At 43.9% G+C, this 27,275-nt stretch overlaps 1 protein-coding gene across 1 annotated transcript; it reads left to right on the top strand.

Annotated features, from left to right (window-relative positions):
• Positions 1-26,941, top strand: LOC118843782 (zinc finger protein 260-like). The gene is made up of 5 exons (XM_036751555.1): positions 1-80; positions 3,815-3,903; positions 10,635-10,761; positions 11,263-11,358; positions 23,070-26,941. Exons 2-5 carry the CDS (start codon positions 3,871-3,873, stop codon positions 25,232-25,234), a joined length of 2,421 nt encoding a protein of 806 aa, XP_036607450.1. The 5' UTR covers positions 1-80; positions 3,815-3,870; the 3' UTR covers positions 25,235-26,941.
• The last annotated feature ends 334 nt before the right edge of the window (positions 26,942-27,275 follow it).

Below are 27,275 nucleotides of genomic sequence, written 5' to 3'. Positions count from 1 at the left end.
GTTCGCCCCGGAAATCGAGCCCTTCCCCGGCTCTACAATCGTTGTCTGCAGTCGGCTGGAATCTGCTCAGGCGTGGAGAGGTGAGGTCGGGGAATGCTTTGTCTCGCAACTGCAAACCGAGGTACGGCCAGGGGGCAGTGGGGGTGGGGACGAAGCCTTAGGCGCCATGTTTCTCACCCTGCTTCCTGGGGCGGCCTGAGGAGAACTTGGCCTTCCGTCTGCGCAGGCGCAGCCACTGCCTTACTCATCCTACCTCCGCCCCACTGTGCGCAGGCGCATTTCCTTGTGCAGTTGCTCATGGACCAGCCTTAGCACATGCGCTGTCTGGCAGTGGCCTTTTTCTTGACAGCTCCCCTCCTTCCTCGGGTGGTGCATTTTCTTTTTGGACTCTCTTCACAGGACTTTACATTTGTCTCCGCCCCGTGGTTCCCCATGTATATTTTATTTCATCGATTGAGCGCACTGTAGTCGTCTCTCAGGATGCCTCCTCCCTTCTGATTTCTTCTCTCTCCCCTCCTTCTCCAGGCCCTTCCTTTCCCTTTAGTCTCCCGGTTTCTGTTTTTCCGGCTCTGCGCTCCTGTTCTGGGCTTCCTCCACCTCACATTCTGCCTCCTAGTTCCCCTCCTGGCCTTTTCTGCGTGTTTCCTGTTGTTCCTCACCTTTTAGAGGATTTCTCTTCCCCTTTCTCTCCTGTAATTTTCCTATTCTTTCTACTTTCCCTTTATCTTTTTCTGTCTTCTTCCAGGCTCCTTCCTCCTCCAGGTTCCTTCTTCCTTCTCCTTGTCATCTCTCTCTCTCCTTCGGTCTTCCCCCTCTTTTCCCTCCCGTGTTCTCCCTCTCGCTTTTCACTAACCCGCGCTTTCCTCTTGTTTGCCCAGCGATGCTCGTGTTCCGCCGTCCCAAGTCCGCCCTCTCTCCCGCCTTTCCTCCCCCTCGGCCTTTACGTCTTACGTGACCTTTGCCGTCTCCTCCAGTTCGCAGGCCCCGCGTTAGGATGGTTTTGCCCTTCTCTCCCCCGGACACACTCTTCTACCTCTGTGAACGTCGCCGCGGCTGCCGAGCGCACGTTATCCGTGCAGTCTCCTAAGTCCCTGTTTCCGCCTTGTCATTGTCTTGTCTTTTCCTTCAGTTCTTCCCCCCAATTCCACTTAACGCCATTCATCAGATGTAACATTTATTAAACCCCCACCTTGTGCTTGACGTCATATCAAGTATTCAGTGTACAAAGGCAGAAATGGAACAGCCCGGCCCTCAAAGAAGCTGCGGTCCATCAGCGGAAGTACCGCGTACGTACCTATGTCACTAAAAAGCTAAGCATGAATCTAATGTTTGATATTGAGAGGGCAGGCACTAGGGCCTGAGTGTGGGGGATCAGAAATGTCTCCCAAGGGGATAGTGACATTTGCCTCTAACCTTACAGGAAGTTAGGGATTCTCCGAGAGGGAGGTGAAGGAGAAGGGCAGGACAGCTTCAGTGACTGTTGCTTTATACAGAGGCAGGGGCTGGGTAGTAGATTCTCTTAAATGAGGAGCGGCAAGCGGGGCAATTCAGCTGGCCCATAGAGCTTTTGTGAAGGGAAATGTTGTGTCATAAGTCTGGAAAGGTAGCCCGGAGCAAGATGGTGGAGGGCTGTAGAGGCCGGACAAAGGAATTTACCTAATCCTAGAGGTAATAGGGAGTTCCAGGAGCTTTAGAGTGATCACTGTGAAGCCATGGAGAAGACAGGTTAGAGACAGGAGAGACTTGCAGTAAGTCGAGTCAGCAAGCATTTATTAAATGCCTAGTGTGTGACTGGCACTGCGCTAAGTGTGGGGCTCCAAAGAAAGGCCAAAGTAAACCCAGTTTCCTGCTTTCAAGGAGCTGTGAGTCTGTTGGGAAAAACATGCAAACAACTTTGAGATATACAAGGCAATTTCAAGATAATCAACTGAGTGAGGGCCGAGCATTAAGGGGGATTGAGAAAGGCTTCTTGTAGAAGATGGGATTTTAATTGACCTTCAAGTAAGCCAGGGAAAGCAGGAAGCAGAAGAGAGGAGAAAGAATAATCCAGGCATTGGGGACAGCTAGTGAAAATGCTCAGGTAGCAGGTGAAGTGTTGGGTTTGAGGAGCAGCATGGAGGCCAGCATCCTGAGATGGCAGAGTATGTGGAAAGCAGCAAGGTGTCAGAAGACTAGAAGGGCATGGGGCTAGTCATAAAAGGCTTGGAATGCCATGTGGAGGATTCTCTATTTCAGGCTTGCACAACATACAGCCCACAGGCCGCCAAAGGATTTCAGGTGGCCCACAAAAAATGTAGAGGATGTAAAAGAGAGTAAAGATGTAATGAATGCTTCTTTTCTGGCCTGCTTAACCTGCCTTCCACTATTCGCTGTTGTGCTCATCATGTAATTTGGCGGGTGGGTTGCTGCTGTACAGTCTCTCCTGTTTGTCACATGACCCATGGCAACCATTGTCAGTCGGCCTTTAGTCTGAGAGGAGCAGGAGCAATATACAAAGTTAGTACAGGCACGTGCCATAGCAGCTGAAGCCTGCTCTGTGATGAGCGGAAATAATTCGAGGGCTTCTTGCCCTCCCTCACTGTTAGGCCACCCTCCAAAGTTACATGAATGTCTGGTGCTCTGGCCCAGGTCAGACACTCAGTTCAGTATTTCTTTTTTTGTGAGCAGTTAACTATGGAGATTTTTTTTTGTTCTAACATTAAAGTTTTGGGGGTAACTTTGAAAAGTGGGTGATAAAAAGAAATAGAAGATCGAATCAGAACATAGAATGTTTAATCCAGAGTAGACAAATAGATAGTTATTTACTTACATGAGAGACAAAATATTGTGCCTTGTTTTCGGAAAATTTCTGTTCCAAAGGAATACAGTCTTCGTCACCATTTCACATCGAAACATCCTGACTTAAGCAAATTGGATACCAATGAAAAACAAAGCATCCAAACTGTTGAAAAATTTCAGTGGGGAACAATAGGTTTTCAAGAAAGTAAACTCAGAAAAAGAGGCTCAGATTTCTGAAGAAAGCAATTTCAAATCTGATTCCAGAGTATGATAAACTGGTTGCTGACAGGAAGTGTACTATATCCCATTAACTAAATGTAAACGGTAAGAAAACCTGGGAAAAAAACAAACAAACTTGTACTGCTTAGCAAAGTAATTTTTTTTAACATTAATGTGATTTTATGATAAATAAAAATCTTAATAAGTCCAATTAATTGATGTTAATAGAAATTTATCTTTTCTAAAGTATGGTTTATTTGCAAAATAGTTTAATCATTAATTATACCGTTACTTTGAAAGTGATCTGCTAAAAACCTATCTGCACCCCTAAGAAGTTTTAATTTTGGCCCCTACCTACTCCTAAGTTTGTGGGTCTGCTCTAGTCGATCCTTGAGGCAGTAGGGAGGGACTGGAGTTTACTCAATAGGTGAGTCATTTGGTCAGACCTGCCCTTTACCACAGACAGAGGCCAGTGAGGCTGTTGCAAGGATAAAGGTAGGGGAGAAGCAGCGAGGGCCTAAACTGGAGGGAGACTTGGAGGGTCATTGAGGATGCTTTAGAATTAGGCTCTGTAAGACTTGACAGCTGATGGGATGTGGGAGATGAGGGGGAATGAAGGGCAAGCATGACAAGAGGTGGTAAGCTTCCATGACTGGAAGCCTGGGGGTGGGAGAGTGGCCCAGATGGAAGCAGAGAAGCTCCTGTCTTCCATCTCTTCCACCCTCCATCTCTGTACTTCATCCACACAGCCAGGACTCTGGTGGCCAAAAGAGGGGCCCGGGCTGCACCTGCTGACGGTTTCCTTTCTTTCCTCCAGCTCTGATTTCTGAGGACTCGGCCCTGCCCCTCAGCGAGGGCATCAAGTAGAGGACGATGGCGACAGTCCTGCCCACCGGCCGTCACCAGGTACGTGAGGATTTCCTCTTTCCTGAAGTCACATCTTCTTCCCTAGATTATCATTGTATCTTTTTGATATTGAGTGATCCCAGATGCAGTTTTATTGCACTTCATTTCTTGCACCAAAAAACTTTCCATTACATTGACCTTGAGAAACAGCATCCAAAATGTGCATGATTGTATACAAAGAAGGCAAGAAAACAAGGCCTGCATATGAAGCTTGAAGAGAACCTTTGCGCTGGATGGGGTCTTGAGTTCCCCTCCCCTATGGCAACGTTTTTCACGCTAAAGGACAGGGTTCCTGTCTTGTGACTATTGCTTAACGGCGCCACCTAAAAATATTTACCAGGTCAGGATGACCCAAGGCTGATGTTTGCTGTGCTGTGTGTTTTGCGCTGATAATATAGGAAAACAGGATCTTAGCTATGTGCCAAAGTGCAGGGGGCCTTGGACATGTATGTTATCGGCTTGTTCTCCTCACAGCTGCACCTATGCTCGGGATAAATGGTTCTGTATGTGACTAGCATATGACAACCCCGTCTCTTTATTCAGCCGCCATCAGCCGACGTTGAAGTCCTCTCCCCTGTGCTGGCCGCAGCAGAAGCTGTGTATCTTCTTCTGTACGGTTTGCTTTTTGATGTATATGTCCAGTCTGCCATGGCAGTGCCCACATTGCCCAGCTTCTCTGTGTCTCTTTCTAAACCCCCTTGTGTTCCCTCCTTTTTTTTTCCTTCATTGACACTTTTTTGGTCTATTTCTTTTATTGTTTTAAAGATTTTTTGCTGATGTTTTGAGCTTTTTTCTCCAACCACTATAACTTGCCAGCACCATCTCCTATCTTTCCCCCTTGCCCCCTTCTAACACAAACTGATGGTAAAGTAGGTGCTCCCATGGCTGAGAAGTAGGGGAGCTTTGACATTCTTTATTATTGTTGTGTTTGTCCTTCATTCTCGAAGAGGACCATGACATCAGGAAAATGATGACACGACTTGCAGTTGACTTCGATTTGAGTGAGGGAGGGCTGTGCAAGGTCACCAGCCTCACTTTCTCCTCCAGAGCCATCTGGGTCCAATGGCCTGATATTCTTCTTTGACACATCCAATGTAGCCATCCCATCCCACCCACAGCTTAACACTTCTCTTGAAAGAGGAGGGAGTTTGGTGTTATTCTCAGTCTTTTGGCATCCAGGTCTGTCATTGCATTCCTCTGAGGTCTTCAAGGATTGCTTTTCTTGATCTCATTATGGTAATTGTGTCCCTTAATTCCCTGGATTCTGCAGTCTTCGTTCTGAATGAGTTCACACTAGGCAGCGTTTAAACTCAGGTCTTCCCAACTCCAGGTCCAACATCCACTCTGCTGAACTCTAACATAGCCAGAAACAGTCATTCAGTCTTTGAAGAACCCACTATTACCTTCCAAGTGTCAACCATTGTACTTCTGAATATCTCTAGTCATAAGGAAATTTTTCCTTATATCCAGTCTACCTTTGCCCCCCTGCAGCATCAGTTCATTGTTCCTGCTTCTGACCCCTTAAATATTTCAGGTCAGCTTTCATGTCCTTCCTGAGCCTTCTCCAGAATTCCAGTAGTGTTGTAAGAACATGGCTCTGGAGCTGGAGGAGGCCTTGAGAGGACATGGATTCCAACCCTCTCATTTTGTAGACGAGGGAGGTTTACTGCCCAGGGAGATTAAGAGCCTTGGCCAAGATTATGCAAAGAGTGATTGTCAGAGGCAGGATTTGAACCCAGGTTCTGTGACTGCAGAGCCATTGTTCTTTTAGGTACTGCCACAATGTGGCCGGTTCCTCTCAGTGATCCTCATGCGACATGGATTCAAGGTCCAATACCAGTCTGGCTTTCGTCCCTCTGGACATTATCCAGCTTATCAATTTCATCTTCATTGAATCTAGGGGAAGAGATGGAAGGGTCTTGGAGGCTGCCTCATCTAACAGATGAGGGAACTAGGACAAATCTAGGAGAAATGTGACCCTGGTAGCAATGGTGGGAGCTCGGGTTTGAACCCAGGTCCGTTAACTCTCACTCTAGCATTGTATAGTACTGTAATGTCAATCACAGCAGAACACCTGAGGAATGCTTCTGTGAATAATTTTAAGGGTCTAATTGCATAGTATAATGAACTCTCTATTCAGAACTAAACATTGTTCAATAAAGTAAGCATAACATTCATAGCAGCATCCTTAAGCAAAACATATCATTCAACGTATATATATATATATTATCTCATAACACTTAATATGTCATATGACATACAGCATATATCATTGCATTCAGTAGCATTCCTCAAAATATTTATACAATCAAGGTGGGGGGGGGTCCCAGGTCCCCAGGGTCTTCCCTAGCACAACACATCCTTAAGGGGTAGCAGAAAATACCACACCATCCACCCCTAGATCACAGGGGTGAACAATCTGCTTAATGAGTACCAAGTATCCAGGTAAAGTCCTCTTTCATCTTAACTTGAGGTTGACTTCCATGGCTCTTCCTCTGTGGGCTGACCACTCCTGACTCTTGCCTGGATTCACAGGGAGGCAGCTTTCTGCTCCTGGTCCATGCCTCAGCTCACAGGACAGCTCCACTCCAAGCTGTTCCTGCTCCTGCCCAACTGCAGGCTCCTGGGGCTCCTGCCCACAGCTTCTGCCTCTGGGAAAACTTAGCTTAACAGGGCAACAACAGTATTGACACACAATACCAGCATTGTCATCTCAATTCACTTTCAAAGTCCAGAGGCTCTGTGATAACAGCTCAGTTCACTTTAACAGCTCTTAAAAGGGGCTTAAGCTAAGCCTCCTTCCCTTGGGCAGGTTTCTGCCGTACAGCTCTATTCATTTTCAAAGTTCAGAGGCTCCTTCAGCAAGTCTTTGTCCTCAGAGGTCTCCTCTCTGCACTCAGAGGTCTCCTCTCTGCATTTTCTTCTTCTCAAGGCAGGCTTGCCCCTTCCAAGCTGGCTCTCTTAATCTCTGCTTTCTTAATACTGGCTCTCTTTATATACAGTTCTACCCAGCATCTGATTGGCTAGGGCCCACATGTATGTATCTGATTGGTTAGAACCCACTTGCACATCTGATTGGCTCATCGCAGAGGCATGTAAGACTGAGCCTGGGAAACTGAATAACACACACAGAAAAACAGCAAAAAATTCCACTTTGCTTGCCGTTACAAGTGCCCATGTCTGCTGGATTATTTCAGACAGCCTATTCTCTAAACAGTCCTCCCCCATCTTTTACTAGGTTAGTCTGTCTCTTGGATGCACCGATGACTATGTCAATCCCTCCATTTGTTTCAACAATCCGGCTAGCAGCTTCTGTGGGGGTGTAAGATCCACCCACAGCCAGCACCCAGAAAGCTGCCAACAGCACAGGTTTTTTTGATCTGCTTTAATAAGGAAAGCAAGGTTGAAGGGGTTGACAGGCTTACTTTAATTCAGCATACAGACAGCGTTCACTTAGTTCAGGGGGAAAAGCCAGCACTCTGAACTTAAGAGCAAATTACAAAGTACAAATATCAACAGACAGACCCAATACAGATTCATAGTTACCAACATCTAGGTTCAGCCTGGGAGCTCGGAACAAGGGCTGGCCCAGAGTCACCAGCCACCCGTGCTGTAAGGAGGAGCTCCATAGAACAAATAGCCAACCCCTGTTTTTTATATCTTTTTCAGCGTCAGGGGTGAGTCACACATGCGACTCACCCATGTGACCTAGAATCATCACAGAGAGGCAGACTTAAACCCACCGTGGTCTAAAAGCCTCTGCTCTCCCAGATGTGTAAATGGCCCTCCCTGGAGTTAGCCCTACCTTGGGCCCCACCTTAGTTGCCAGTCCACACCCACTAAGGTTTTACACCTAATAGGGGTTTGGGCCCTGGGGCTTAGCACTTAGTAAGACTCAATGAAATACACTGAATTAATCAAAGCAAACAAAAGCCAAACTCTTCAAGGGCACTTGTTGAACTAAGTGCTAAGGAGCCCATTTTTCTTACTAACACACTCCACCCCTTGTTGCAGGATACATAATCTAATCAGCCATGTATCCTGGAACATACATTGTGATCCAATTACGCAGGAAACTAAACAAAGTTCTTTTAGGGTCTGTTCTCCCCTTTATGTTCCAGTTCCTGGTTCCAAGTCCTGAGGGGTGACTAGATGATAAAAGACAATGGGGCGGGGTTCCTGGGGGCGGGGTCCAAGGCACTTCCCTCAGCCCAACAAAAACAAATCCATGTCTCCCTCCTGGATCCCAAGCTGAAGGGACCAGAAAGGCAGACTCAGTGCCTTGCTGCAAAGTTTCCATCTTGCCCCACGGCTGAATTCCAAGCCCCTGGGTTCCTGCTTGTCTAGTTCTGGGTGGCCCCTCCTGGCTTCTGCCAGAATCTGGATTGCAATGTAGGTGATTCTCCACCTTTTTGCTCACCTCAAAGTTCTCTGCTCTGGCTGGGGAAGGCAGGGAAAAAGCACATTCAGCATCCTGCTGACTACACCATTTGTTTCAACAATCAGCACCCAGAAAGCTGCCAACAGCACAGGTTCTTTTGATCTGCTTTAATAAGGAAAGCAAGGTTGAAGGGGTTGACAGGCTTACTTTAATTCAGCATACAGACAGCGTTCACTTAGTTCAGGGGGAAAAGCCAGCACCCTGAACTTAAGAGCAAATTACAAACAAAGTACAAGAATCAACAGACAGACCCAATACAGATTCATAGTTACCAACATCTAGGTTCATCCTGGGAGGTCGGAACAAGGCCTGGCCCAGAGTCACGCTCACCACCACTGCTGCAGGTAGAGCTCCAAAGAACAAACAGCCAACCCCTGGTTTTTATATCTTTTTCAGCGTCAGGGGTGAGTCACACATTCGACTCACCCACGTGACCTAGAATCGTCACAAAGAGGTAATTTAAACCCAAGTCATCTAAGAGCCTCTGCTCTCCCAGACATGTAAACTAGGCCCTCCCTGGAGTTAGCCCTACCTTGGGCCCCACCTTAGTTGCCAATCCACACCCACTAAGGTTTTACACCTAATAGGGGTTTGGGCCCTGGGGCTTAGCACTTAGTAAGACTCAATGAAATACATTGAATTAATCAAAACAAACAAAAGCCAAACTCTTCAAGGGCACTTGTTGAACTAAGTGCTAAGGAGCCCATTTTTCTTACCAACACACCATTCCAGTATGTCATGGTTTCTGATGCATAGCACTGTATTTAAAGCATTCCCATCTGAGTGAGTCGCACCTTCAGCATTTGATTGCTTCTCACTCTCCTACACACATTCTACGTTCCAGCCCAGCTGACGTACTGACCCTTCCCTGCTCTAAGCATCGGATCTTCTTCCTCTGTGCCTTGACTGAGTCTGACGTTGCTGGGTTCCCCTCAGTTTTGGACCTCTGCCCTTGGGCCTATGTTTGCTGATTGGTGAGGGAATGTGGAGTCACTGAATCCCCACTGGCTAGCTGACTCCAGACCATCTAGCAATCCACCAGAACACTTGGACCCACTCAGGCATTGTGCCATCCACCTTCCTACCTCACCCCTTCTCTGCATCCTTTGGACCTGACCTCCAGAGACCATCCTACCTTCTCTTTGTCTCCCTACTCCTCATTAATCCGCATATATGTGAGCTATGCTGATTCATAAATAAATGAGGATCACACACTCACTGGCACTAGCCTCCAAGCCATATTTGACCTCCCATCTAGCTCTCTACCAGGGAAGGAGGACCTTCCCGAGCCACTTACTTGCTACTGTGCCTGATTAACCCCTAAAAACTCCTTTTCCCAGCCACCCATCCCCCTGCGTTGTCTCTCCCTATTAAAGAGTCGGCTCCTTGCGGGTAAGGGCTTTTTCCGCTCGCCTTTGTATCCCCAATGTATAGCACAGGGCCTGGCATGGGCAAGTATCGTTAGCGCTGTTTTATCCATCAGGCCAGCTGCGACCTCCTCTGCCAAGGTATCCCACATTCCTCTGACCATTATTGCGTGGTCTCCTCAAACAATCTTTCATTTACTTACCTATGTGCACGCCTTTGAAGGAAACGCCCATTGGTCATTGTACTTATGGTTTGTTGTCTTGAACAGCAGCCACTTAATAAAGGCCTATTGAATTAATAGAAGCAATGAAAAGTTCAGATTTTGACAGTCACCATATTGGTGATGGAGTTGGTAGAGACACCCGATTGACATTTGCCCTGCTGTAGCTCAGAACTCCTGAATTCAAGGGCTCCACCTGTTTTTGTCTCCCGCTGTCGACCAGTTTGCCTTTTTCATAAACCACTTTTTAGAAACTTGTAGATATAAAGTGTCTAGAAGATGGCAGACACAGTGCTGAGCAGACCTGAAGATGTTGAACTCTGGAAAAGGGAAGGGAACTATCATCAGGTATTTGAAGGGCCAGTCTTTAGAAACAGCATGAAATTTGTTCTTCACTACAGAAAGAGAAGCAGGAGCACTGGGGGGAAGTTGCCCTTGACGTAGATTTAGGTTCAACATGAGGAAAAGATTCCTACAAATTAGAGCTGTTCCAATGTGTTCCCCCTCATTGAAGGGCTTCAGGCTGAGGTTGCCTTTTCCACCTGTTGGGGAACTGGTGGCTGGAATCATTTTTAAAGTGTGGGTTGGACTAGACAGCCTCTGAGGGCCCTTTTCATTCTTAGGTTTTGTGATTCTGTGAAAACCAAGTTTTTCCTCTTGAGTCCATATTGGGAAGACACAGAAATATATTTGGTATTTTAGGAATCAGTGACCTTCGAGGATGTGGCTGTGGACTTCACACCAGAGGAGTGGGGACACCTGCACCAATCTGAGAAGTTGCTGTATAGGGATGTGATGCTGGAGAACTACCACAACCTGGTCTGGCTGGGTAAGGATGGCTTCCCCTGATGACTCAGACTCTTTTTATTGGAAAAGTTTTGTTTCCTTCCATGCTAAATTCTGTGGCTTCTCTCCTGTCTGTACCAATGATTATTTCTTATGCAGAAACTATAGGTTCTCATTCTTTTGTGGCCATGTGACAGGGTGCTTCTGCCTGTGTCCAGGTGAAGGAAATTGGGAGGTTTGTTGGTCCCTGAGGTTCTTTCTCTATTGCTCCTTTTCCCCTCAAGTCTGAGATTCTTCCCTAAAGTTCTGATGTAGAGACTGGAGCCATGGAAGGTTCCCTTGGACTTGGTGGGTCCTTTCTGAGGCCAGGTTCACTCCTTAATGCATTCTCCTGGATGTCCTAGGAACCCAGGACAGGGCAAACTTCAGAAGTCCTTTGTCCCTCTCTTTAGGCCTTCCTGGCATTTCCATTTTTCCCTGTGACAGATGGCTCACATTCTGAGCCGGCTTTCTGAACCAGCATCTTTGCATTTCCAATGTGCAGGACTAGCAGTTTCTAAACCAGATGTGATTGAGCAGTTGGAGCGAAGGAAAGTGGTTTGGCTGTCAGAGAGAGGTGGCCCAAGAAGCACCTGTCCAGGTGAGTGAGTGTGTGAAAAGCAGGTGAGTCACTGCCAGCAATATCACAGCTGGTTGTTTGGAGAAGGGACTTTGACAGTCTTGGACAGGGATTTGTCACAGCTCCTGAGGCCCCTGTGGAGCAGAGCTGAGGCTGTCTGGGAGGAGCTGCTTCCAAGAGCCTCATCTGCACATATCTCCTGCTCGTTTGTCCCTCCAGCCTCAGAGGAGGGGGTTGAGAAAGGAGAGTTTTCTCTTTCACCATTTTAGTGCCTTGCCTGCTCCCCATGAGCCCTTCTCCTGCTTCTCCTCTCATGAACATTGCTTCCTTCTCTGTCATCATGTGAATAGTATCTGCAACAAAATCAGGACAGGACACAGCCCACTTGTTGTCATGTCCCTTTTGGATCGCTTTTTATATTTGTTGGTCAGTCATGTCAGATTGTCCACGACCCCATTTGTGGTTTTCTTGGCAGAGATACTGGAGTGGTTTCCCATTTCCCTCTCCAGCTAATTTTACAGATGAGGAAACTGAGGCTAACAAGATTAATTGACTTGCCTAGAGTCACCCAGCTAGTAAGTGTCTGAGGCCAGATGTGAACTTAGGAAGATGAGTCATCCTGACTCTGGGCCCAGAGCTCTATCCATGTGAGCCACCTGCTTTTTTTGTTTTGTTTTGTTTTGTTTTTATTTAACATATTTAGTTTTCAGCATTGATTTTCACAAGAGTTTGAATTACAAATTTTCTCCTCATTTCTACCCTCCCCCCCACTCCAAGATGGCATATATTCTGGTTGCCCTGTTCCCCAGTCAGCACTCCCCTCTGTCACCCCACTCCCCTCCCATCCCCTTTTCCCTTCCTTTCTTGTAGGGCAAGACAAATTTCTATGCCCCATTGTCTGTGTATCTTATTTTCTAGTTGCATGCAAAAACATTTTTGTGTGTTTTTGAACATCTGTTTTTAAAACTTTGAGTTCCAAATTCTCTCCCCTCTTTCCTTCTCACCCACCCTCCCTAGGAAGTCAAGCAATTCATGTGTATCATTATGTATAACCCTTCCACAATACTCATGTTGTGAAAGACTAACTATATTTTCCTCCTTCCCAACCCATGCCCCTTTATTGAATTTTCTCCCTTGACCCTGTCCCCTTTCGAAAGTGTTTGTTTTTGACTACCTCCACTCCCATCAGCCCTCCCCTCCATCATCCCCCCCATTTTTTTTTCTTCTTCCCTCTTCTTTCCTGTGGGGTAAGATTCCCAATTGGGTATGTATGGTATTCCCTCCTTAGGCCAAATCTGATGAGAACAATATTCACTCATTCACCCCTCATCTGCCCTCTCCTCTCCTCCCACAGAACTGTTTCCTCTTGCCACCTTTATGCGAGATAATCCACCCCATTCTATCTCTCCTTATCTCCCTCTCTCAGTATGTTCCTCTCTCATCCCTTAATTGGATTTTATTTCTTTTAGATATCTTCCCTTCATCTTCAACTCACCCTGTGTCCGCTCTCTCTCTCTCTCTCTCTTCATATATATATATATGTATATATGTATATATATGTATATATATATACACACACATAGATATATACATACATACATATTCACCCATATATATACATAAACATATATGTATACATATTCCCTTCAGCTACCCTAATACTGAGGTCTCATGAATCATATATATCATCTTTCCATGTAGGAATGTCAACAAAACAGTTCACCTTTAGTAAGTCCCTTGCAATTTCTTTTTCTTGTTCTTTTTCTTGATTACCTTTTCATGCTTCTCTTGATTCTTGTGTTTGAAAGGTTCTGGTCTTTTCACTGAGAAAGCTTGAAAGTCCTCTATTTTATTGAAAGTCCATATTTTGCCTTGGAGCATGATACTCAGTTTTGCTGGGTAGGTGATTCTTGGTTTTAATCCTAGCTCCATTGACCTCCAGAATATCGTATTCCAAGCCCTTGGATCTCTTAATGTAGAGGCTGCCAGATCTTGGGTTATTCTGATTGGGTTTCCACAATAATCAAATTGTTTCTTTCTGGCTGCTTGCAGTATTTTCTCCTTGATCTGGGAGTTCTGGAATTTGGCGACAGTATTCCTGGGAGATTTCTTTTTGGGATCTATTTGAGGAGGCGATCGATGGATTCTTTCAATTTCTATTTTGCCCTGTGGCTCTAGAATATCAGGGCAGTTCTCCTTGATAATTTCTTGAAAGATGATATCTAGGCTCTTTTTTTGATCATGGCTTTCAGGTAGTCCAATAATTTTTAAATTCTCTCTCCTGGATCTATTTTCCAGGTCAGTGGTTTTCCCAATGAGATATTTCACATTGTCTTCCATTTTGTCATTCCTTTGGTTCTGTTTTATAATATCTTGATTTCTCATAAAGTCACTAGCTTCCACTTGCTCCAGTCTAATTTTTAAGGTAGTACTTTCTTCAGTGGTCTTTTGGACCTCCTTTTCCATTTGGCTAATTCTGCCTTTCAAGGCATGCTTCTCCTCATTGGCTTTTTGGAGCTCTTTTGCCATTTAAGTTAGTCTATTTTTTAAGGTGTTGTTTTCTTCAGTGTATTTTTCAGTATTTTTTTGGGTCTCCTTTAGCAAGTCATTGACTTGTTTTTCATGGTTTTCTCGCATCCTTCTCATTTCTCTTCCCAATTTTTCCTCTACTTCTCTAACTTGCTTTTCCAAATCCTTTTTGAGCTCTTCCATGGCCTGGGACCAGTTCATGTTTTTCTTGGAGGTTTTTGGTGTAGGCTCTTGCACTTTATTGACTTCTTTAGCCTGTATGTTTTGGTCTTCTTTGTCACCAAAGAAAGAATCCAAAGTGTGAGACTGAATCTGGGTGTGTTTTCGCTGCCTGGCCATATTCCCAGCCAACTAACTTGACCTTTGAGTTTTTCAGTGGGGTATGACTGCTTGTAGACTAGAGAGTTCTATGTTCCACGTTTGGGGGGAGGTGCCAGCTCTGCCACTCCAGCACTGCTCCTTCCCCAAGAACCCCCAACCCGGGCTGGGCTTATATCTTCAGCAGGCTGTGCACTCCTGCTCTGATCCGCCACTTAATTCCTCCCACCAGGTGGGCCTGGAGCTGGAAGCAACAACAGCCGTAGCTGCCCCACCTCCACTGCCCCCGGGGCTGGAAGCCGAACTGCAAACTCCTTCCACTCCGGCAGCTTTTCCCACTAACCTTCTCAGCAGTCTTTGGTGTTTGTGGGTTGAGGGGTCTGGTAACTGCCGCAGCTCACTGATTCAGGGTGCTAGGGCACTTTCCACCCAGCTTCTGGTCTGGTTGGTCCACGCAGCTCACACTGGGCTCGGCTGGGCTCGGCTCCCCACGGCTCCCCTCTGCTCCCAGCTCCGTGTGGGATAGACCTCACCCAGAGACCATCAAGGCTGTCCGGGGCTGGAGCCCTGCTTCCCTCTGCTGTTATGTGGGTTCTGCCGTTCTAGAATTGGTTCAGAGCCATTTTTGTACAGGTTTTTGGAGGGACTCGGTACGGAGCTCACTGTAGTCCCTGCTTACCAGCCGCCATCTTGGCTCCGCCCGCCCCCCCCCCCCCCCCCGCCACCTGCTTTTTATTACATTTTTTAGGCTCATCGTTCTCCTATCATTTTAAAAAATAAGTTTATTCCGAGCTATCTTTTTATTCTGTTTTCTTTACTCTGTTCCTTTTAATTGTTCTCTATATTTATTTGAATCATTAAATGTTAGTTCTGAAGAACCAAAACTTGTATAGCTTCAACCAAATCTTTGGAACCATCTATTGTTTCCCATCTGTTACTACCTTCTCCTTCGCCCCTGTCTCACAGGAAGAGGTTGCCCTCCTCTTGGCCACGGCAGACCGTTCTGCCTACAGACGTGATCCTGTCTCTTCCCAGCTTTGCAGCAGATTGCTCTCTTCTAATCCCTGCTTTCTCACTCGTCTTCAGTCTTTCCTTATCTGCTGACTTTTGTTGCTGCCTGCAAACATCCTCACATCTCAGGCATCTTCAGAATGTCCTCCTTTGATTCTTCTACCTCTGCTAACCATTGTCCTATATCTTGTCTGCCCCTTGAGAAAGCCGTCCGCAGTAGGTTCCTCTCCTCCTCTCCTCTTCTTAATTCTCCCACTTTATCATTCAACCACAAGTGTTTTCTCCATCAGTCTGTCACCTGCCAAATCCAGTTGCCTTTTCTCAATATTCATCCTTCTTGACCTGTCTGTGTCCTTGGAGGCTGTGGATAAGTCTTTTTCATCCTCTCTTTTCCTTTTGTTTTTACGACAGTGCTCTCTCCTGGTAGTCCCCCTATGCATCTGTCCACTTGTTCTCAGTGTCCTTTGCTGGATCTTCTGGTAGGCGATACCCACTTGTAGCCAGAATGGACTTTGTTTTCTTTGAATGACTCAGCTTGCTTCGTTGAGCTTCCCTGGATGCTGGGGCTTGCTCTTCCGGGGCAGGACCAGACAACTTCCTGTGTGAGGAGTCATGGGGCTGGCTGAGGGGAGGTGTTAATGTCTATGCTAGGGGGAGGAGCCAACTCAGGAACCAATCGGCCCTGGTCATTTGGGCGGAGCTTGATGATGTCAAAAACTCTATAAGAGGGGAGAGGACAGCTTGAAGATTCTCTCTTCTCTTCCTTTTCCGGTTGGAGCCAGCGACAGTTACGACAGTTACGACAGTTACAGCGACAGTTGGAGCCAGAGGCAGTTACAGAGGCAGTTACGACAGTTACGTCAGTTTCAGGCACAGACACAGCTGAGGCAGGAGCTGCCAGTAGCAGAGCTGATCTACGGGAGGAAGCTGAACAAAGACTTCAGGCCAGTGGGTAATCTTATTACCATCGAGGGGGAAGCATGATTTTGCTTTACGCAATCATGCTTCTCTGTAGCCTCCTGGTTACTCTTGCAAGGCGTACTTATTGGGCCTGGAAGATTATGATCAACATATCAAAATGGGGCTTCTGGTTCATGGGTTGGTTACTGTGGAGCCTAAATAAATGTTTTGATTCTTCTGCCTTCTACTTTGAGAGTTTCTTATATCCGGCGGTTCCGAACCTTTCAGACATGTTTATGATCCTCTTTGAGATTATAAACTCGGCCCTCCTGATACATTTGGCGTCACGAACAGGATCGCTAGGTATAAGATCTCTATTTAGAAGCAGAACAATTCCAGAGGAAGAGATGAATATCCCAGGATGGGAGGATCCATTTTATTCCTCCCTAGCAAAAGAATTGGCTAAAAAAGCTGGACCCTGTGAAAACTGGGAACCAAGGCTACGGAGAGGAGATCCTAAGGATTTGGAAAAGTGTTTACGAGAAGTTGGGATTCAGTCAGGGGCATCACTATCTAGGCAAAGCTGGATAGTGTTATCAGCCTACCGGCTAGTATACGAAAGATTGAGATTAAGTGAAAGACATGGGGGCACTCCTACCCCACAGGAAGAAGAGGAATCTCAGATAGCAGGAGACCAAACTGACTCAAATGAGAACTTTTCTATTAATGTGGCTAAGAGCAACAGGAGACCAAAAAGCCCAGAGTGCATTTCAACCCAGCCCAGAAAGAGCCGGCTGAGGCACAAAACACTACTGGGGTTCAGGATGTGCCTCACACAGAGAATAGGAGATGGTTAAATGATCAGACAAGGGCTCGACCCATACAAAGGAGGAAGACAGAAACCCGAGGTGAAGATTCAGTTACAAGGGAAATTCAGGAAGATTTCTCACCGCAAGAGGTCACAGATATTTTGAGTAGATTCAGCCAAAGAATAGGAGAACCATTGATATCTTGGATGGTAAGACTCAGTGATCAAGGGGCCGGTGGAATATCAGTAGATGGGACAGACTGCATGAGATTCATAGGTATCAGCCATGATCCTCTAGTTCAACAAGCTTTTAGGGAACATCATCAGCAAGGAGATGGTGATAGCAGGACTACTCTGTTGGCATTAGCCGCTGTGGGATGCAATAAGAGATATGCTACTGATTCTATGTGGCCCACTGAGCACAGACCCTGGTATTCACTTAGAGATTGTATCATGAGACTAAAGGAGGAGGTAATGAAGACTGCCATTATGACAGGAACTGCAGACAAATATTACAATGATTCAATGGAACTGCCTCATAGGAATTTAATAATTAGGACAGCTCCCCCTGCTTATAAACAACTAATTTTGAATTTATTACTTGGAGAAGTAGGGAGCCGTCTTACAACAGTGATAAATAAGATTTTACAGTTATATGACTTAGGTGACTGGGGAAAGGATAGATCTCCTCAAGAGAGAAGGGTGAATAACCAGCAAACTTGGCGCCAAAGGAGAGTAACAAGGAAAGAAATGTTTACTGCTTTATTGAGAGCAGGGGTAGGTTTTGAAATGATAGATGGAATTCCAACCAATGAATTATACAGAATGTATAGAGGACTTGATAACACGAGAAATAGGGAAATAAGAACTGCTCCTGCAAGCCTACAAGCCACTCAGAGTGAAGGTGACCTTGTGTGATTAACGGATGAAAACTTGTACATTTGGGGAAAGGCTGGGAGGACAATCTTAGTCTATATCTAGGGTGGGATCCTCTTGGCTTCCTCATTATGTTCCTTTTGAAAAGAAACATTTCCCACCTGAGTTTGGCTCTGATGTTGGATCTTTGCATAACTGAAATCTCAACCAAACTTGAAATGATTTTATTTGAAGAATTATAGTCCATACTTGTCTATTCTTTTTGTCCTTTGTTTTGGCTAACCTTGTTGCTAGTTTTGTTTCCTTCAGGCTTAAGCACCCTGCACTTTCCGGTGACTGCCTAAGCATGTAGCATTCTTGGAATTCCTGCCAGCTTGTTAAAGAAATGACCTCTGGAATGGGACTTTTTGGGGGCAGGGCCATCTCTACATCCAATTTCAGCATGAAGAAGCTATGGAAAATGAGACCTTCACCCCTCACCCCAAGATTTTGAGCCCCAATCGTTCAAGGGGGGTGGAAATGATGATAGTGTTCTGTTTACTTATTTTGTGTTATCCTTGCTGTGTTGTTTTATTGTTATGATATTATTGATCCTATGTAATGGATACAAGGATTTAGGGGTGGACATTTGAATTATTAATAATTATTTTGGGGATGATTGATTGAAGAGATTATTTTGCTGGGATCTAGGGGTGGATCGCATTTGAATCGTTAACCAATGTTTGGGAATGTCACTGAATGATATGTTTTGCTTTATTGTGAATGATATGTTTTAGTTTCCTTTGTAATTGAATCACAATGTATGTTCTAGGATACATGGCTGATTAGATTATGTATCCTATAACAAGGGGTGGAGTGTAGCCAGAATGGACTTTGTTTTCTTTGAATGACTCAGCTTGCTTCGTTGAGCTTCCCTGGATGCTGGGGCTTGCTCTTCCGGGGCAGGACCAGACAACTTCCTGTGTGAGGAGTCATGGGGCTGGCTGAGGGGAGGTGTTAATGTCTATGCTAGGGGGAGGAGCCAACTCAGGAACCAATCGGCCCTGGTCATTTGGGCGGAGCTTGATGATGTCAAAAACTCTATAAGAGGGGAGAGGACAGCTTGAAGATTCTCTCTTCTCTTCCTTTTCCGGTTGGAGCCAGCGACAGTTACGACAGTTACGACAGTTACAGCGACAGTTGGAGCCAGAGGCAGTTACAGAGGCAGTTACGACAGTTACGTCAGTTTCAGGCACAGACACAGCTGAGGCAGGAGCTGCCAGTAGCAGAGCTGATCTACGGGAGGAAGCTGAACAAAGACTTCAGGCCAGTGGGTAATCTTATTACCATCGAGGGGGAAGCATGATTTTGCTTTACGCAATCATGCTTCTCTGTAGCCTCCTGGTTACTCTTGCAAGGCGTACTTATTGGGCCTGGAAGATTATGATCAACATATCAAAATGGGGCTTCTGGTTCATGGGTTGGTTACTGTGGAGCCTAAATAAATGTTTTGATTCTTCTGCCTTCTACTTTGAGAGTTTCTTATATCCGGCGGTTCCGAACCTTTCAGACATGTTTATGATCCTCTTTGAGATTATAAACTCGGCCCTCCTGATACACCACTCACAATGGTTGGCCCACTGGGCTTTGTCCTGTACATTCCTCTCTTCTTTCTCTATACTAGTCCTCTTGTTGATCTCATCGGCCTCCTTGGATTTAACTATCATCTCTGTGCCCGGGATTCACAAATCTGCTTATTCAGCCTTCTGTTCTCCCTTCACCATCTGCCTGCCAGACATTTCAGAATGGATATCCAGTAGCTATCTTAGCTCAGCAAATCTTAAACCGGACTCATTAGCTATTTCTTCTTATCTCCCGTCCTTACAATCTTCCTGAGTATTGTTGCTGCCGCCATCAGAATAATCCTCCTGATTCACTCTTGTCTCCTCACTATCTCTGACCCCCCCACATTCAGTCTTTTGTCATGATTTCACCTCTGCAGCATCTCTCCTCTGACCCTGCACCCACCCTGGTGCAGGCCCTCATTGCCCCACACCAACATTACTGCAATAGCATCTGGGGAGTCTGCCTGCCTCAAGCTTCTCTGCACGCCAGCCCATTCCGTCACTAAAATGATTTTCCTCAAGTGCAGGTCTGGGTGTGTCCACCTGTGCTCAATAAACCCAAGTGGCTCCTTGTCACCTCTAACTCAAATGCAAAATCATCTCTTTGGCAGTCAAAGTGCTTCACAACCCAGCCATCCTCCTCTGCCTTTTCAATCTTTTTACTTTTACACACCTCCAATTTCTGTTTGATGTAATGACACTGGCCTCCATGTCATTCCAAGAAGACACTCTGTCTCTCAGATCCAGGCAATATCTCTGGCTCTTTCACACCTGGAGTGCCCTCTCTGCTCATCTCTGCTTCTTGGCTTCTCAGGTTCCTTCACATCCCAGATAAAATTTGACGTTCTACAAGAATCCATCCCCAGCCCCTCTTACTCCTCGCTCCTTTCCTCTTTTGACTATTTCGTATCCTGTGTGTGGCTTGTTTGTACATGTTTATCCGCAGGTTGACTCTCCCATGTTGACTGTGAGCTCCTCAATGGTAGTGTCTGTCTTTTGCCTCTCTTCCTTTTCCTTGGCACAGTAATTAGTACATAGGACACATTTAGTAAATGCTTAATGACTTACTATTAGCAACCCAGCTGCTATGAATACTTTAGTAGAGAAAAGTGTTTCTTCTTTAGGTAGATATCCTTCGAATCTGCTCCTGGTAGTGAGACCCTGGGGAGAGTGGGTATGAGCAACATTATATCTCTTACTGTGTATGTTTCCATGTTCCTTTAAACAACGTCTGACTCACAGTTTCTTCAGCAAAATAACTTAAACCGAACTCATTAGCTATTTCTTCTTCTCTCCTGCCCTCCTAATCTTCCTGATTATTGTTGGTGCCACCATCAGAAGAGTCCTCCTGATTTCCCCACAGTTTCTCCACGGCTTTGTCAATGTGGACGTTTTGTCCAGGCTTGATGTCATTTTTGTTTTTCTCATTGCCAGAGAGTGTCCACAGTTATTGTTTCTTTATCTTTTCGCTGATAGCTTTTCTTTTTATGTCATCTGAATTTCCTAGTAAGGTCTTCCCATTTCCCTGAGACAGCCTCTTGCTTTTAACAAAGAATAATAAAGAGAAAAAAAAAAACCAGTTCAGTCAAGCTGATCAGTGAAGTCGATGTGTTATGCAGCGTTCCACACCTGTAGTCCCCCACCTGTGCAAAGAAAGGATATCACCGGATCCAAGATGAGAGGTGAAACGGGGCCCCAGAGGTTGTATGTTCCAAGCCTCTCATTGTACAGGTGAGGAAACTGAGGTTCCAGAAGTCTAAGTGACCAAGTCACCTGCATCATATGTGACCGGGGCAGGGCTAGAACTCGGGTCCTCTGACTCCCGATTCTTGTTCTCTTTTTGGAACCCACCTTGGTTGTTATAATTCCCATCACTCTTTTTGGTTACTTCGTGGTTGTTGTTGAGCCTCCCGTTCACGTTGTTCTCATCATCGTTTTCCTCCATTGGCATTTTTTTCCTTACGTTAGTTAACATTTCTGTGGCTCAGGGAAGTCCCTAGGATTTAGCTATGAAATTATAGAAAGGCTGTGATGCGTACGAATGCTGGGTGTTCCCGTAGCAGGACGTCCCACATGTTCAATAAATACCGGACAGCATTATCATTTTTACTGCATCGTTTCTACCTAGCCTTGGAGCATACATAACTTTAGTTACTCCTTGATTTCTGTTAAAATTGTTTTACGCTTGCTTTTGATTCTGCCATTTTGTACTAGTGTCTTTTTGGTGTATAGAAACAGGATTTGTGGTTGGGAGGTTGATGAGGGGAGAAGGGATATAGTTTATATATCCTTCTGTTCCTTCTGTCTGAGAGATGAGCACATTTATGTTTGGGTTCAAATTAAGAGGTGGGAAAAACAACTCACTACACTTGCTAGTAATTCATCTTGTGACTTAAGCAACACTTTTAACCTCTTTGGGACACTGTTGCCTAGTAAGTCAGGTAGTTGGAGAGTGTGATCTCTAAGGTCTTTTCCAAACTTGACAGCTTTTAAGGCAGATCATTTGACTTGGGACAACTATTTGTCCAAATGCTTTGTGTACGTGTTGAAAGTGGTTTCCTGTATCTTCTGCTCATTGTTCCCATGTCTGTCATTCAGTGTTATGCTGAATTGGTCTGTCCACTAGTATGCAAAACAGAAAGAGCCCAAAAATGTGAATTCAGAAGACCTTGGTTTGAATCTTGGGGTGGATTTGACGTTTACAGATTGACCGTGAGAAAGTAGCCAATGGAGTCAAGCAAGCATTTGTTAAGCATCTCCTCTGGGCCTGGCATTGTGCCTAGCACTGTATCAAGGATTTGTAAATGGAATGCAAAAAGCATCTCTTGGTATGAAGCAGCCTCTCTCTCCCAAGAGCTTACATTCTTTAAGATGGAACAATGTGTACACATAACAGTACATATATTTAAAGCCAATACATGGTACTTCCTGAGGTACCATGAGGTACTTACTGAGGTACCATGAAAGGCCTCATGTAGTGAGTTGCCCTTGAGCTGAATTTCAGATGAAATCGAATTTTGAAGAGGCAGGAATGAGGAAGGACTACAATTGAGATATGAGGGATAGCCTTTGGAGGGCAGTTTATCTAGACTATAGTGTGCCCACAGTGGCGTGAATATATGATGAAGTAATTGACACAAAAAGGCACAAACATGGGGCTAGGCAAGTTGTATACTCAAGCTATAGACTGATTTTAATGAAGTTACTGACAGTATTTTATACAGGTTAATTGCTGAATCATCCAGACTTCAAAGAAGAGTACAATAAAGCATTGGTTAAGTTTTTTATCTCCTTGTTCCTGGGAGTGAGACACTATTTTTCCTCAGTGCTAACCAAATTGAAACTTTTATGTTCTCTCACATATAGATAACCAGACTGAAACATTTCTGTCATCTCCCATGTAGATAATCAGCTACAAAGGCAGGTTTTCTTTGCCAAGTCTTCTTATCCTAAAACTGGCCTTGGTGTGTATAGACCCATTCTCAATTGACCCTACCTTGCAGAGGTCTAAGAGGCCTAAACAAGATATAGCTGGCTCCCCACACTATAGTGTCTCTGAAGAAGTAATGTGTAATGGGACTGGAAAAGTAGATGAGAACAATATATTTGATAGAGGAGAAGGAACTCAGGCTAAGTGCAAAACATGGGCAACAAGGAATGTTTACATTTTTAAAAATTTCTTTCAGATTGGGACCCTAGGCCTGCAATCAGGGAATCCACTCCAAAGATTGGCTTCTTCATGGAAAAACCATACCAAGAAAGAATTCACATGGGTAGTCTCCATGTCTCCAAGTTTGGGAAAGCCAGGAAATGTGCTTTATTAGAAAAACAGCAAAGCAATAAAGAGAAACTATGTAGACATATGCAGATCGTTGAAATGAAGACTTCCAATCAAGTCAGAGAACATGCATACAAAAAATATAATGGAGGCTTCTGCCAAGGAACAATCTTTTTTCCACAACATAAGATGTCTCTGGGAAGGCATCTTCATCAGTGTGATACAGAGCAAAGGAGAGTCAGATTACATTCATACCTGAATAAACAGAAGAGAATTTCCTTAAAGAAGAGGTTTTCTAGGTATAAAGAATGTGAGAAATTGTTTAGTTATGGCTCAGACCTTAATGAAAATCACAGGCAGCTTAGTGGAGAGAAAGCACATTCAGGGAATGAATGTGATCAGACTTTGTCCAGTACCATAAACATTTCTCAGAATCAGAGGATTCATACTGTAGGAAAATGTTATGAATGTAACAAATGTAGTAAAGCTTTTAATCAGAAGATAGGACTTATACAACATCAGAGAATTCAGGCATGTAATGACTATAAAAATGCCTACCCACAGAAAGCTGACATTACTATCCATAATAGAATTCATACTGGAGAAAAAGCTCATGAAAGTAATGGATGTGAAAAGGTCTTCAGGCTGAAGAGAACATTTACTGACAATCAGAATGCTCATAAGGTCAAGAAACCTTATGAATGCAATGAATGTGGGAAAGCCTTCAGTCAGAAGGCAGGACTGAATGGACATCAGAACATTCATACTGGAAAGAACACTTATAAATGTAGTGAATGTGGAAAGAGCTTTAGTCAAAAGTCAAGCCTTGTATATCATCTGAGAATTCATACTGGAGAGAAACTTTTTGAATGTAACGAATGTGGGAAGGTCTTCCATAAGAAGAGAACACTTACTGAACATCAAAATATTCATTCTGGAGAGAAACCATATGAATGTAATGAATGTGGGAAGGCCTTCAGTCACAAGGCAGGACTTACCTGTCATGAGAAAATTCATACTGGAGAGAAACCATATGAATGTGATACGTGTGGTAAGGCTTTTAGCAGGAAATCTGTTTTTAGTGACCATCAGAAAAGTCATACTGGAGAGAAACCTTATCAGTGTAATGAATGTGGGAAAGCCTTCACCAGGAGGACAATCCTTACTCAACATCAAAAAATTCATACTGGAGAAAAACCTTACAAATGTAATGAATGTGGGAAAGCCTTCAGTCAGAAAATAGGACTTACCTACCATCAGAATATTCATACTGGAGAGAAACCTTATGAATGTAACAATTGTGGTAAAGCCTTCAGTCAGAAGACAGGACTTACAAGACATCAGAAAATTCATACTGGAGAGAAACCTTATAAATGCAATGAATGTGGGAAGGCCTTCAATCAGAAGAGAACACTTACTGAACATCAAAATATTCATACTGGAGAGAAACCTTATGAATGTAATGAATGTGGGAAGGCTTTCAATCAAAAGAACGCACTTACTGAACATCAAAATATTCATACTGGAGAAAAACCTTATGAATGTAATGAATGTGGGAAAGCCTTCACTCAGAAGAGAACACTTATGGAACATCGGAATATTCATACTGGAGAGAAACCTTATGAGTGTAATGAATGTGGTAAAGCCTTTGGTCAGAAGACAGGACTTAATAAACATCAGAAATGTCACACTGGAGAGAAACCATATCAGTGTAATCAATGTGAGAAAGCCTTCACCAGGAGGACAAGACTTACTCAACATCAGAAAATTCATACTGGAGAGAAGCCTTATGAATGTAATGAATGTGGAAAAGCTTTCAGAGAGAAGACAGGCCTTATTCAACATCAGAAAATTCATACTGGAGAAAAACCATATCAGTGTAATCAGTGTGGGAAGGCTTTTAGCAGGAAGATGATTCTTACTCAACATCAGAAAACCCACAAGGGAAAGATTTCATCAGAACGTAGGAAGGACTTCATTTGGAAGACAACACTTGAACATCAGAAATTTAACATAGGAGAGAAAATTTTGGAATATAACAAAGGGCTATTGGCAGAGAAGACATATTATTAAATATTATTCTATTAAATTGTGTCTTATTAAATCTTAGAAACAGGAAATAAAACTTAATGAATTTGTGAAAGCCATCCACGGGAGCTTAGAACTTGTCCAGAATACAATCCATACTGGAGAGAAACTTAATTTCAGGAAAGCCTTTGTTTAGAAGAAGAGACTTACTGAACTTTTTAAAATACTGGAGAGGAACCTTAATACTCTGATGACATGCTTAGGTAGTAAAGTGTCTAAGAATACCAGATTTGGAGTCAGGAAGACCTGAGTTCAAATTCTACCTTAGTAGGTCTGTGACTCTTGGAGAGTCACTTGATGTCTCTTGACTTTAGTTACTCCATCTGTAAATGAGGGATAATATTAGGGTTGCTTTGAAAATCCAATGAAATAAAATATGTACATGGTTTTGCCAGTCTTAAAGCACTATCTGCTAGCTTTACAGAAATGATTGTAGAAAGGACTTTGTGAAGGAGATATACCTAGTGGAACATCAAGAAGTCATACAAGAGGAAACCTTTATGAATATAATATATTTTGGGTTGTTAACCACTGGAACTCAGAACTTATTGAACCCTACAGATTTTATATCAAAGATAAAACTAATGATCATAATGCACATGGAATGACCTTCCAATAGGGCAGCATGCTCTCTTAACATCAGAAATTTCATAGTGTACAGAAGTGGTACAATGACAATTGTTGCAAAGCCTTTCACTACAGAGAATGTATAAAAGTTTATCTTTTAAGTCTTCCTTCATAGAAAAATTAGAAACGAGGGAGGTCTTTTCTACATGGCAGATTGCTTATTCTGTATCAGTAGATCAAACTGGAGAAGATCATATGAATATAATTAACTTGGAGGTATTCCTCACGAACAAACAGGATACATGCTGGAGAATAATATACTGGACTGGATATCATGGTTTCAGTATGAAGGAGCATGGGTGGTGGTTTAGCTAATGAATGCACTGATAATTTAAAAAGGTAGACTAAAAGCAAATCACTTTACACTGTTCAACTAGCATCTCATACAGCCCATTTCTGGTAATTGTGCTTAAGGGGAGAAATTTGAGTGTCAAACCAGGAGTAGGAAATATTCAGGATAGAGGGGTGTTATTTTGGGCTGCAAGAATATAACTCTGCCCTCCCCTCCCCCACCATGGTAGTTTACTCAAACTTTTATCTTTATTTGATTGCAGAGGATAGAATGAGGAGCAAGTTACAATGAGGTAAATAAAAGCTTGATGTTAGGAAAAGCCTCCTAACAGAGATGTCCAAAAGTAAAATCAGTTGCCTTGAGGGAAGTAATCAGTCTCTCCTAACTAGACATTTTTGCCAAGATGAAGCTAGATGACTACTTGTCAGATTTGTGGTGGTGGGGGGGATACTAAGTGTTTCATGTGATCTGGATTAGGTGGTTTCTGAAAACCCTTTTTCAAAAATCCTATGATTGCTACGATTGTTTTATTTCCTCAGTAATACTTTCATCAAGAATGTGTTTGATGTGTCCAGTATTCTTTTTTTAAAAATTTTAAAACATTTTTATTTAAAATTTTGATTTTCAAATTCTATCCCTCCTTCCCTTTCCTCCCCTCTCCCTGAGATGGTAAGCAATCAGATATAGGTTATACATGTGCAATTATGTAAAACATACCCATATTAGTCATTTTATACAAGAAGACTAATAAAAAAAAGAAAAGTAGTATGCTTCAGTCTGTATTCAGTCGGTATCAATTCTTTCTTTGGAGGTGGATAGTATGTTTCATCATTACTTCTTTGGGATTGTCTTGGATCATTGTATTGCTGAGAATAGCTTAAGCCATTTACAATTCTTCATTGAACAGTATTGCTGTTACTGTGCGCAACATTTTCCTGGTTCTGTTCACTTCAGTATGTATCAGTTCTTGTAAGTCTTTCCAGGTTTTTCTGAAATCATCATGCTTGTCGTTTCTTGTAGCACAGTAAAATTCCATTACAACCCTATACCACAGCTTGTTCAGCCATTCCACATCCCCTCAGTTTCCAATTCTCAGCCACCACAAAA

The sequence above is a fragment of the Trichosurus vulpecula genome, chromosome 1 (assembly GCF_011100635.1).
Source record: "Trichosurus vulpecula isolate mTriVul1 chromosome 1, mTriVul1.pri, whole genome shotgun sequence".
In the NCBI taxonomy this organism is placed as follows: domain Eukaryota; kingdom Metazoa; phylum Chordata; class Mammalia; order Diprotodontia; family Phalangeridae; genus Trichosurus; species Trichosurus vulpecula.
The sequence above is the reverse complement of the archived record's forward strand: the minus strand, read 5'-3'. Positions and strand labels throughout refer to the sequence as shown.

Coding starts and splice junctions, on each gene's coding strand:
- LOC118843782 (XM_036751555.1), top strand. CDS start 3,871: ATGGCGACAGTCCTGCCCACCGGCCGTCACCAG. Junction 3,904..10,634: donor TGCCCACCGGCCGTCACCAG/GTACGTGAGGAT, acceptor TTGGTATTTTAG/GAATCAGTGACCTTCGAGGA. Junction 10,762..11,262: donor CCACAACCTGGTCTGGCTGG/GTAAGGATGGCT, acceptor TCCAATGTGCAG/GACTAGCAGTTTCTAAACCA.